The sequence below is a fragment of the Rhinolophus ferrumequinum genome, chromosome 22 (genome assembly GCF_004115265.2).
Source record: "Rhinolophus ferrumequinum isolate MPI-CBG mRhiFer1 chromosome 22, mRhiFer1_v1.p, whole genome shotgun sequence".
NCBI classification, from domain to species: Eukaryota; Metazoa; Chordata; class Mammalia; order Chiroptera; family Rhinolophidae; genus Rhinolophus; species Rhinolophus ferrumequinum.
Window position 1 is genome coordinate 47,467,007 of NC_046305.1, and position 11,610 is coordinate 47,478,616.

Below are 11,610 nucleotides of genomic sequence, written 5' to 3' on the forward strand. Positions count from 1 at the left end.
AATTATAAAAATATGTGGATATGGCAAAATGAATTAAATAGTATGGACAAGAAAAAGTCAAAAATAAGTTTCTCTGTATCCTACATCTGGTCTCACTTTCCAGAGATAGCTATTATTAAACAGTTCTTGATGTATCCTTTTAGAAATGTTCTGGGTATATACAAACATATAAAACATATATTTATAATGTACATATCCTTTTAGTAGCCTTTTATTTGTTGGAAGTTAGAAGGACAGAGGTTCTCAGACTGGAGCGTAATCGCCTGGAAAACGAGCACAGATGGCTGGACTCCGCCAGCAGAGTTTCTCATCAGTAGGTCTGAAGTAGGATCTGCGTGTTTGTAACAAGTTCCCAGGTGATGCTGCTGGTCTGGAGGATCCCACTGGGAACCACTGATGCCTGTGAGGCAGTGAACTCTCTGTGGAAGCAAAGAAAGAGTAAGGGATTCATCGGTACCCCAGGAGGTCAGGTGGGCACCTCATTGTTCCACTGCGAATTTATGTAGCCCCGTCTCCTCGGAGGGTAGCCTGAGGGACCAGAACGTGGTCTCCACATTGTTTAATCCCTTTTAGGACCTATCACAGTGTCACAGTGCGATCCAAATATTAGACACTAGGGAACATACACATAGAGTGAATTTCACTTGTACTATTTAATATAAACGTTTTTTTTTCAGTTTCAAAACTGTACTTTGAAATACGCTTGCCAATTTTTTTTTTTTTGCGACAGTAGAGGGAGCTACAACCCAAATTGTTCTTATGTAGCAATAGCAAATAATACGGGTATTTTTTCTCCATCCTTTTCCATTAACCTTTAGTTTTTAACTTTAAAAGTCAGTGTTATTGAAGTATTTTAAGTGTATAGTTTATTGTACTTTGGCAAATATCAATATATAATCTTGGGTAACTTCATCCTAGTCTTGCAGTGAGTTCCAGCCAAACGCATAGCTGCTTTCTGTCACTATAGGTTGCCTGTTCTAGAATTTCATGTAATTGGGATCATACAATAGGTACTTATTTTTTTGTCATTTTTTTCCAGCATAGTATTATATAGATTAATTAGTGTAGTTACATGTGTCAGTAGTTCATTCTTTTCCATCAGTAAGCAGTATTCTGTTGTATGGATATACTACATTTTTGTTTATACATTCATTTTTTTATTGGTTCATTAGTCATATGCTTTTGAAAGGAATCAGGGAAAAAATGGGATTATGTTTGTATCTTGCTCTTAATTATTTCTTTGTAGGAATTTTTAAATTCTTTCCTTAAAGGTAACTAATATTATCTAATTTGCTCTTATCAACTACATAATTGTTATCAAATTATTTGAAATAATTATTGTGGAATCTAAAGAACAAAATAAATGAACAAGACTCATAGATACAGAGAACAGACTGATGGTTGCCAGATGGGAGGGGGTTGGAGGGCTGGGTGGAAAAGTGAAGGGATTGAGAAGTACGAATTGGCGAAATAGTTACAAGTTACGAAATAGTCACAGGGATGTAAAGTACAGCATAGGGAATATAGTCAGTAATATTGTAATAACTATGTATGGTGCCAGGTAGGTACTAGACTTATCAGGGGGATCACTTTGTAAGTTATATAAAAGCACTATGCTGTACCCCTAAAAGTATACAATATTGAATGTCAACTGTAATTGAAAAACAGAAATAAAAAGTTTTTGAAGAAAATCAATCCGTGAACTGAAAAACAAAGACCATATAATCACCTCGGTAGACACAGAAAAATCATTTGACAAAATCCAACATTCATTCTGATAAAACTCTAAGCAAACTAGGAATAGAAAGGAACTTCCTCAACTTGATAAAGGGCATCTATGAAAAACATACAGCTAAGCATTATACCAAAAAACTGAATGTATTCCTCCTAAGACCAGGAACAAGATGAGGATGGTTGTTCTTTTCACTTCTGTGTATCCTTGTACTGGAGTTTGTCGCCAGTGCAGTCAAACAAGAAAAAGATATGAAAGACTTCCAGACTAGAAAGGAAGAGGTAAAACTGTCTTTTTTTCATAGACAATATGATGGTCAATGTAGAAAATACTAAGGAATTTACAAAAAGTCATTACAACTAATAGTTGGATTTAGCAGGGTTGCAGATACAAGATTAATATTTAAAATCAATTGTATATACTAGCAATGAACAATCAGAAATGGAAATTAAAAAAAATAACTTGCTATAGCATAAAGATATGAAATATTTAGGGATAGATCTTGAGAAAACTTACATGAAAAACCTGTACACTGAAAACTAAAAATCACTGCTGAGAGCAACTGAAGACCTAAGCATAAATGGAGAGATTCCCTTTGTTAATGGTTCTGAAAACTCAGTATCGTCAATTCTGCCCAAATTGATCTATAGATTCAATGCAATCCCAGTCAGAATCACAGGAGGCTTGTTTTTGTAGAAATTAATAAGCTGTTTCTAAACTTCAGGTGGAGAGGCAAAGAACCTAGAGTAACCACAACAAATTTTAAAAAGAACAAAGTTGAAAGCCTAACACTACCTGATTTTAAGACTTACAAAGCTTTCATGATCAAAACGCAGTGCCACTGGTGTAATGATAGATCTATCAGTGCAACAGAATAGGGAGTCCGGTGGGGAAACCCAATACATATACGGACAGCTGACTTTTGACAAAGGCATAAAGACAATGCCATGAGAAAAGATGGGCTTTTCAATAAAAGCTGCTGGAATCATTGAATTTCTATATGCATATACAAAAATCAATTCAAAATGGATCAGAGACCTAACTTGAAAACCTAAAAGTATACAACTTTTAATAGAAAACATAGGAGAAAAAATTTTGTGACCTTGTGCTGGGCAAAGAGTTTTTAGATATTGCATCAAAAGCATAATCCATAAAAGAACAAATTGATCGAGTCGTCTCAAAATTAAAAAAACATCTGACACTTGAAAGAGAATGAAAGATAATCAGATGAAACAATGAAAAGACAAGCCACAGACTAGGATAAAATCTTTGCAAAATATATATCTGATAAAGGACTTGTGTCTAGAATTAAATTCTCAAAACTTGACAATAAGATAACGTGCAACTCAATTTAAAACCAGGCAAAAGAGTTTAGTAGTTCACCAAAGATCCAAGGTTGTCAAATGAGCTCATGAAAAAATGCTCAACATCATTGGTACAAATTAAAACTACAAAGAGATATCACTACACCCTATTAGAATGTCAGCATAGACCCGCATCTGAGGAGATGTCTGCCTTTACTTTCTGACTTTGGACTTTTTGTGTGGAGCTGTAAGGCGTGGAACATCTTAAAATTCCGAGGAAAAAGTCATGAATATAACCGAGATCCTGATTACTGTGGAAAAAAAATTAAAAACAAAACGTGCCAACCCAGAAAATCCTTTCCACAAATGTAGCAGAGAAAGAAAACATTTTCTCGTTGAATAAGCATTAAGCCTGACTGCAATTTAATTTACGTCACAGGCAGATTGTAAAGAGAAAGAAATCTCACCTTGCTATACAACCAGGTTGGACACAATCCATTACCTACGTGAAGATACTTGGCAACTTATCCTTATGTAAGACTACTTTCTCCACAGCACCACTTGCTAAACATAGTTCATTCGAAACCCACGTGGTAATTGGGGGGTCATTTGTGTTAGTTAATTGCCTTTATCCAAAGGAAAAATAATACTTCTGTGTCTTCCTTACAGCTTTGAGAAAGGCACATAAGCAAACCTCCCACAGTGACAGGGAGATTGGGGTGCTATCTTCCTCCATGTTTACATTTCAAAGACACGCTCCTTGGCCTTGAAGAAAAACATTCCTGGATTGGACAACTGGCAGGAGGTTTATTTGGCTTTTAAATAGATACACATACAAATCAAAGGTACAATTGCAAGTGTTTTCAAGGCAGTGATCTAAGAAAATGGAAAGAGGGGTTAAGGTCTTTTAGTAGCAGGAAAATTTTCATATTTTTTCGTTCACCTTCACAAAACAGGGAGCTCCAACAATGTTTTCCTGCTGACTTAAGCAACCTTTGTTACCAGCTACCTCTGGTCTGTTTGTTATATGAGATAACCCCAACTGTGTGTGCACTTTAGGTGTCCTGTGTCCTGTAGGCAAAGTCATCCTGACTTATGTGACGCCTAAAGGCAGAGGGGTCAGTGAATTCCCTTTAGCTCCCTTATATCTCAGAAGAAAACCTAAACCATGGCAGATAGCGGAAAGGCCTGCCTTTAGTCCATCTTTAAAAAGTACATGTGTCTTTCGCATTTGAATCCATCATATACCCAGGTTTATTTCATTATTTTTTTCTTCCCACTCCTTCATTCTTCCATTCATCCTTTCTGGGGTATTTCCCCAGAAAACACCTTTAAGATTTGATGAAAGACGTGGGGAAGGACAGAGGGCAGATCTTTTGGAGAGATGAATAATAATTGTATGCATTAAGTCATCATCTAATTCCCTTCAATTTAATTTGATTTTTAACCAGTGTGTTCCAAGGACATTATTTAAACAGTCGAAGTACAAATTAAGTGGAAATTTTAAGTAAATTATTTTTCAAACAGTCTTACGTGTTCCTTGTAGTCCTTAATGCAGTCTTTTTTCGAGTTGTCACATCCATCCATAATACACGTGAGATTGCCATTGGCAGTTGTGAAAAGTCATCAAGGCTTGTTTCATAAATTAACATAAAGGACTAAGGAAGGGCACATGAACTTGGTAGTTGGTTCTCTTAGCCTTACCATTTCTCTATAGACACTTAAATGTTTCTCCTCAGATTTGGTTGACCTTTCTTTCTGAAAAACTTCTCTATTCGGTTAACACCAATATTTATGTTAATCACATCTGGCACCACCATCTCCTCTGAGTGTTTTGTCTTTACATAAGAGAAAGATAAGAGAGATGTATGTGAACAGCATTTAAAAATAGCTCTAAAAAGCAAGCAGGACATCTAATAAAACTGAAGTACTTAAGCATCTTTTTCTTTATTTTTTTTTATTTTTTTTTTTACTGTGTTAAAAAAGGAAGACTAAAGGAGTAAATTAATTCCCATAGAGTTATACTAGGGGTTGGAAGATGTAGCTTGCTTAGCTGCATTTGGATATGATACCTTAAAGTTTTGCTTACTCTGATTCCATTTGGGTACATTTATTTTGCAAACTGACTAAAATTATAAATGTCTTTAATATTAAAAGTAATGTGAACATTTTAAGAAACTATTTCAAGACCGTAATGTGCATGAATCCAAAAATCCAGATATTTAGAAGTAGACTGGCAAAGTCAAGTATGGTACAGGTTTAGAATTTATCAGTCAGGAGCCAGGGCCCAAATCTAGCAAATAGCACTTGTGTGCATTCCCTGTTCATCTTACAAAAGCACAAGATGTGTGTGTACTGGCTCCCAAAGTGCTTGTACCATTTTACATAACCAACAACAATGGGCAAGAATTCTACTTTCTCCACTTCCTTGCCAACACTGGTGGTTTCTATGTGTTCCTTTTTTATAATTGCCATCCTAACAGGTGTGAGGGGATATTTCACTGTGGCTGTCATTTGCATTTTCCTGATGATTAATGTGATGTTGAGCATCTGTCTTTTCATATACCTCTTGGCCATTTTTATTTCTTTTTTTCTGTTTTTGAGAAACACCTATTCCAGTCCATTGCTCATTTTTAATTGAGTTACTTGAGTTTTGCTATTGTGTGGTAGGATTTCCTTGTCTGTTTTGAAAATTAATCTGGTTTTATTTTGGGCTCCTATAACAGGGTAGTGTAGACTGGGTGGCTTATAAATGACAGACATTTATTTCTCACAGTTCTGGAAGTCCAAGATAAGGGTCATAAAATAGTCTAGTTTTGGTGACAGCCGTCTTCTGGGTTACATACTGCCGACTTCTCATTGTATCCTCATACGGCAAATCGCAGAGAGCTTAAGCATCTTTTTATACGCGTCTACCTACAGGCTTTTGTCAATGCCATTTGTCATCTGTTATCTCTAACCTTGAACTATAGTTAAAAAAAAACTTTATTACAAGAAAACATACCTAGTATGAGAACTAATTTAGACTGTAGACGTTTCTCAACTTCACAGCAAAAATCATTCTCCAATTGTTCCATTTTTAAAATCAAGGTTAAAAACCTTACATTTAATCAGTAATAGAGCATCACGTCCTTGACATCCTTTTCTGAATGTGTAATCCAAAGTGAAAAAGAGTTGTTAGCTATACCGCTTTTCCAACACTGATTTGTTATAAATTTTTTAAAGTCTAGTGTCAGCCCCTACGCTCTAGGGGGCCGACTCGCCCAGAAGCGGTCAGCCTTGCTCCAAAACCCCAGGACCAAGCAGCGGTGCTTAAGGTCCTGAGCTGTCCTAGAGGGCAGGATGAAAACCATTCATTTCCTAGGGCTGCTGTGACAAATTACCACAAACTCGGTGGCACAACAGAAATCTATGCTCAGTATGGAGGCCAGAGGTCTGAAATCAGCACCCTCTGAAGGCGTTCCTTGGCTTGTGACAGCATAGCTTCAGTCTTTGCCTGTCTTCACGTGACCTTCTTCCCTGTGTGTCTCTGGGTCCAGATCCCCCTCTTTTCTCTTGTAAAGATACAAGTCGCTGGATTCAGGGCCCACCCTAAGTCCAGCATGATTACCTCTGCAAAGACCCTATTTCCAGAGAAGATCACATTCTAGCTCCAGGTGGAAGTGAGTTGGGGTGAGCACTACTCAAGCCCCCTAAAGTAGTAGTCATAGTTAATTAAGATCCTGTCTTTAAAATGATGGCTTTAATACAATAATATCATTTTTTGTTATCTAAAACTTTCACAGTCATTACTGATTTTTATGACATTTGTGTTGACATGAGGTACTTCCGTAACACCTCCCATGGAAAGGACTCATTTTTCAGGAAACTCGTGCATTTTCTCTCCCAAGAAGTGATGAGATGAGAGAAAGCCTGGTCCATTAGCCCATATTTAACCAGGGTACACGAAGAGACATGGAATCGCGTAGAATATACCTCTCCTGGACATTTTCATGCCCAGACACCAAGAGCTTGTACAGTAAGCAGAGCGAGCGGACAGAAGAGACTCTTGCTGTATCCAGCCGAGTCTGTCTTTTCAGTTCTAGTGTCTCGGCTGCAGCCCCGTGAGTAAATCAGGGGCAAGCAGGTCTCACGGTCTAGGAGTGAGATTGGAACCCCTGGTGCCCTCTATTCCAGCTTTCCCAGTTATTGATGTAAAGTTGGCACGCAGTTCCCATTTACCTCCACGCTGTGTATTTTTACTCTCCTCCATTCCTATAACAGTAATCAGAGAAGACATCAATGTGCCTATTTTTAAAATAAATAAATTTTAGATAAACTACTGTAAAGGAATTCTTCCCTGGAGCCTCGTAAGGCCCAGCTAGTTGTTGCTAAGATCAGGGGTCAGAACCTAGATTTCCTGACTCGGTAACTTAGTTTTTTATGTTCACGCTCATGACCCACTAAGAGAATTCAGATTGGAACTTGCCCAGCATTCTAGGTAAGCAGCTTTGTGTGTGTTAAATCTGTCATTTTTAATTTCTAAGGAACCACTGTAGCTTGCAGTGCTCGTGGAGAGGTCAGGAATCCTTGCCTTCATTTAAACACTGCTATTTACCCACAAAGAGAGACTCATAGTTATTTAATCTCCTATAAGTCCATGTTTCTGAAACTTTTATTTAACAATTTGCAGTACCTGTAAACACTACTGATGTATTAGTGTGTAAAAGTCCTTGCTATGTCCAAATAATGTACTTTTACTTATTTCTTCAGTGTTTATTTATAAATGCGAATTAATTCCTAGTTATACTGTGTAAGCTGCCAAAACATATGATTGATACGTTATTTTTAAAAGTGTGTCCGAAAAATGATGAAGTGGTTTGTCTTACACCATTTTATAGCATTGTTTTATGTGTGTCAGACAGGTGTGTGGGATTTGTTTTTTAACTCTGTTATTTCAGAGGTCTCGTTGTGCGGCTGACTGAATTTGTGCACTATTCTGGAACACGCTGTCCTTGTGTTTTAGATTATTTGGGTGACTGAGGCTCGTCCTCTGATGGGTTTTTCATCAAAGCTGCTCACAACAGGTGTCGGTGTCCTCTGCGGTTATAACTGAGATCACTCGATCTTCTCATTGAACGCTAGTTGAACCTCATTTCTCCTCCTTTTATTCTCAGGTATTTGTATCTGCTGTTCTCCGGCGATGACCTTTTACCTTTAGACCACTGGGTGTTTAATACAGAGGCTCATCCTCTGCCTGTGTTGCATTTAGCCAACACCACACTTTCAGGAAATCCTGCTGTTCGATGAAAGCAGCTCCGGAAAGACCATTCTCACCTGTGTTTTGTTTACATGGACCACTACAGAAGTTAGTCTGGAGAGGGGACTTTTGAAAACTTGGACCTCTGAAGTCCACGTGGCAGGGCGGAACATGACTCCCCAGAAGACTTGTCCACTTGTACATATCTCAGCTTTGAAATAATTCCATTTTGTACCTGACCAAAACATACTCGGGTATGTGTCGGACAGAGACCTGCTGTGCTGTGATTCTTAAGGAGGTGGTCACAGAGAAATTCTGCTCGTTGCTACGACACCGCGTTTAGAGTCCTGGAATCTGGAGGCTCGACTCCCTAAGAATAAGCCAGGAATGGGGGGGCATGTCGCAGGAGTGAGAGGTGGCCTTTGGAACCAGTTTATATTTGTTTCCTCCCAAAGGGGAGCAGCTTTCAAGTCCAATATTTACGCATTGTTTATCCCATTTTTCTGCATTTTTAATAATGGAATGAACTAAAATAATAGGGACAAAAGAACGGTAGAACTGCACCGGCAGCGAGAAGACTTGGAAAAGAAACAGAAGCACCTCTCCCTGTCTGAGCTTTCACGTTCCCCGTCAGGTGGTCAGACCGGCAGCCATTTCAAATCCCATTCTATTCCATTGCAACTTCTTGGCTAAATTTAGTTTTCTCTGGGGGCAAGATCTCACAAAGAATGTTCTTCAAGTCTTTGTGTCCATATGGATCATTGAAACTGCTGTTTTGTCATAACCGCTACTTAGGAGCCTGGGTTTGGGATGTCATGCATGTGGTCCAGTCTAGTGTTGGTAGCATGGCAGAAAGCGCGGGAAATGCCGCAGTTTGTCACCTTGAAATGTGCTCTAAGAGAAAGCCTTGGTTTTTTTGGTAGGAGATGATTTTCCCAAACCAGCAAATCTACCAAGTAAATTTTATCCATTTTAACCTCATTATAAACGTAGTAGAATCCCGCAACTTACAACTCTATTTGTGTGGCTTGGCCAAATTTACTATACTATTATGCAGCTCTGAATTTACCTTGATGAGTCAAATTGCTTTTACGACTTATTAAATCAAAGACAAAATACAGCGAAACTTCCTGGAATAGTCTATCTGAAATGGAGACAGGATCCTTTATTTATTCTCTCATCAGATTAGTGAGCTTTTCACCAATATTTTGTGTAAGAAATAAATTCAACTTTTATTTTCTCTAAGGATAGTTATAGAAATCCAAAGAGTTAATCAAAATACGTTCAAAATAATTTTTAGTGATAAAAGCGTGTTGTAATTAATCGTATTACACAAAATTTGGGATATAGCTAAGGGACTTTCTCTTAGCATCAGTAGATTTTGCAGAAAGAACTTAAATTTTATCAAGAACTATATTATAAGATAAATATCTAACACTTATAAATCTTCTGTCCCTTGAATTTATGTCACAGTGCAAGACACTTTTTCTTCTTTACATTTAATACAAACAGCTTCCATTGAGAATAAAAGTTGGGAGTAGTATAATTAGGCTAATATTTGCTCTGAATTTGAAGCTTTCCGGAAACAAATGTCTGTGCAAGAAGCCCACCTTGGAATTCTGAAGACTTATTCCCTTACTTTGGTAGCTTTTCTTTTTAAACTTTTATGAGCATGCAGTAGGTTTACATTGGGAACAGATTTAATAAATTAATGTAATTTATTGCTTTCCAAGGGGGATCATCATATGCCACAACTCGTCAGACAGAGCTTACAGTGCGGCCCGTCGTCAGTATTGATAGCCACCCCGAGACTTCCCTATATTCATAGAAGACGGGGGTGTGGAGCCAGTTGCATTATTTAAGTCTTTAAGAGAGTTACGTTTTAGCACATATTTTGAAATTGTAATATCTTCTACTACTTGAACAATTAAAATTTTTAAAGGAGAAGGGTAGATGACTATAGCTTCAGAAGAGAAAGGGAAAGTATTTGGTTCTCAGAAAAAGTGAAGAGCTCGAGCTGGCAAGGACCCAGAGCAGCTATGTAGATGGCAACGAAGCCTCCTTCGCTTTGTTTAGAAAATGCAGAGTAAAGGGGCCTTCTTGGTTCCCAGGAGCTTCTCAAGGAGTGAGAAGACAGAAGCCCCACTCCTGAGTGCTCTGTCGCTTTCTCAGATGACTGGAGCTTGCGAGGAGGGAGACATGGACAAACAGGACCCGTTCCGGAACAAGTAAAGACTGACAGGGACAGTGGGCGGGTCTTCACCACCCACCCACCCGCCTGCCTGCCTGTGATGATGAGAAGACTAGAACTTAGAACAATGCTTCCATTTTCTCCTTCTGAATACCAAAGGCGATTAAAGTCAGCTACAAATGACTTGCCAGTGTCATGTTTTATTTTTGTTACGGAATTTTTACATGATTTTCTCCAAGATCAATCCTTATGCCATATTCTGCTTAGTTTCCAAGAGTATCCTTTACTTTCTTCTGTGCTCTACAGTCCTTTTCATATTGTAGACCTTATTACTCAGGTTAAATAACTCATTACATTTATAAGACCTTCTGCAAAGAGCCTAAATATGCTCCTTTCTAGGTGTCTCCTCGAAGAGCTGACACCTTGCTTTGTGCCTTTGGCACAAATGTGCAAAATAGATAGATCAGTTGGTACATAAAAGAAAAGAAATAGAGATGTCGAATGCTCCTATACCTTTCTACACTTACTTCTCTTTTACAATTTTAGGATCGCACCTTTTTGTTCAAACCAGTACAAAGTTAAAGCCAAGAGAATGTGGCCCTAACCAAAAAGAAGCCCCAGTGCAGGAAAATAAATCTTGTCCGAGGGTTCTTACTCTCTGGTGGGTTTATGCTGTTCTGTGTCTCTGACACCGGCTTATTCCTATCTTTTGAGATGTTTATATATAAAAGTAAAACCCGGGTTATCACAGGAATGTATTCCTTTTGTGGAATATTGACCGTGATTTTCTATGATGTCATCTAGGGCAGCCCTGGGCTTCACTTGGTAAATTTTAACCTAGCCGTTTGAAATACTGGTCATCTTTTCACCTCCATTGCCAAAGTCTTTGTCAACAAGCATGTTGATAAAAGATTGTGCTTGCCATTTTCGTTATGCAACTTCTCCTTCCCTGGATTTCTTTGAATGAGTGCATGAGTGAATGAGAGAATGAGTGAACAAGCATGGAGTACCTACTATGTGCCATGCACTGTGCAAGGCACTTTCAAGCATTCGAACATTTTTTGATTCCAGTGGCATTTCTGTGTAAGAGTAGTTCATACCATTTTAAATGTTTTCCAGTATGAATCATCTTACAAAATCCTTA

The 11,610-nt window shown here is 38.1% G+C and overlaps 1 protein-coding gene across 1 annotated transcript in view; it reads left to right on the forward strand.

Moving 5' to 3' along the window:
- The window catches only part of MAN1A2 (mannosidase alpha class 1A member 2), a 109,117-nt gene extending 98,468 nt beyond the window's left edge, over window positions 1–10,649 (forward strand). Inside the window, exon 13 of the mRNA XM_033092721.1 lies at window positions 8,193–10,649. Coding sequence (XP_032948612.1) covers window positions 8,193–8,325 — 133 coding nt within the window. The 3' untranslated portion in view covers window positions 8,326–10,649. The remainder of the gene's footprint in view (window positions 1–8,192) is intronic.
- The last annotated feature ends 961 nt before the right edge of the window (window positions 10,650–11,610 follow it).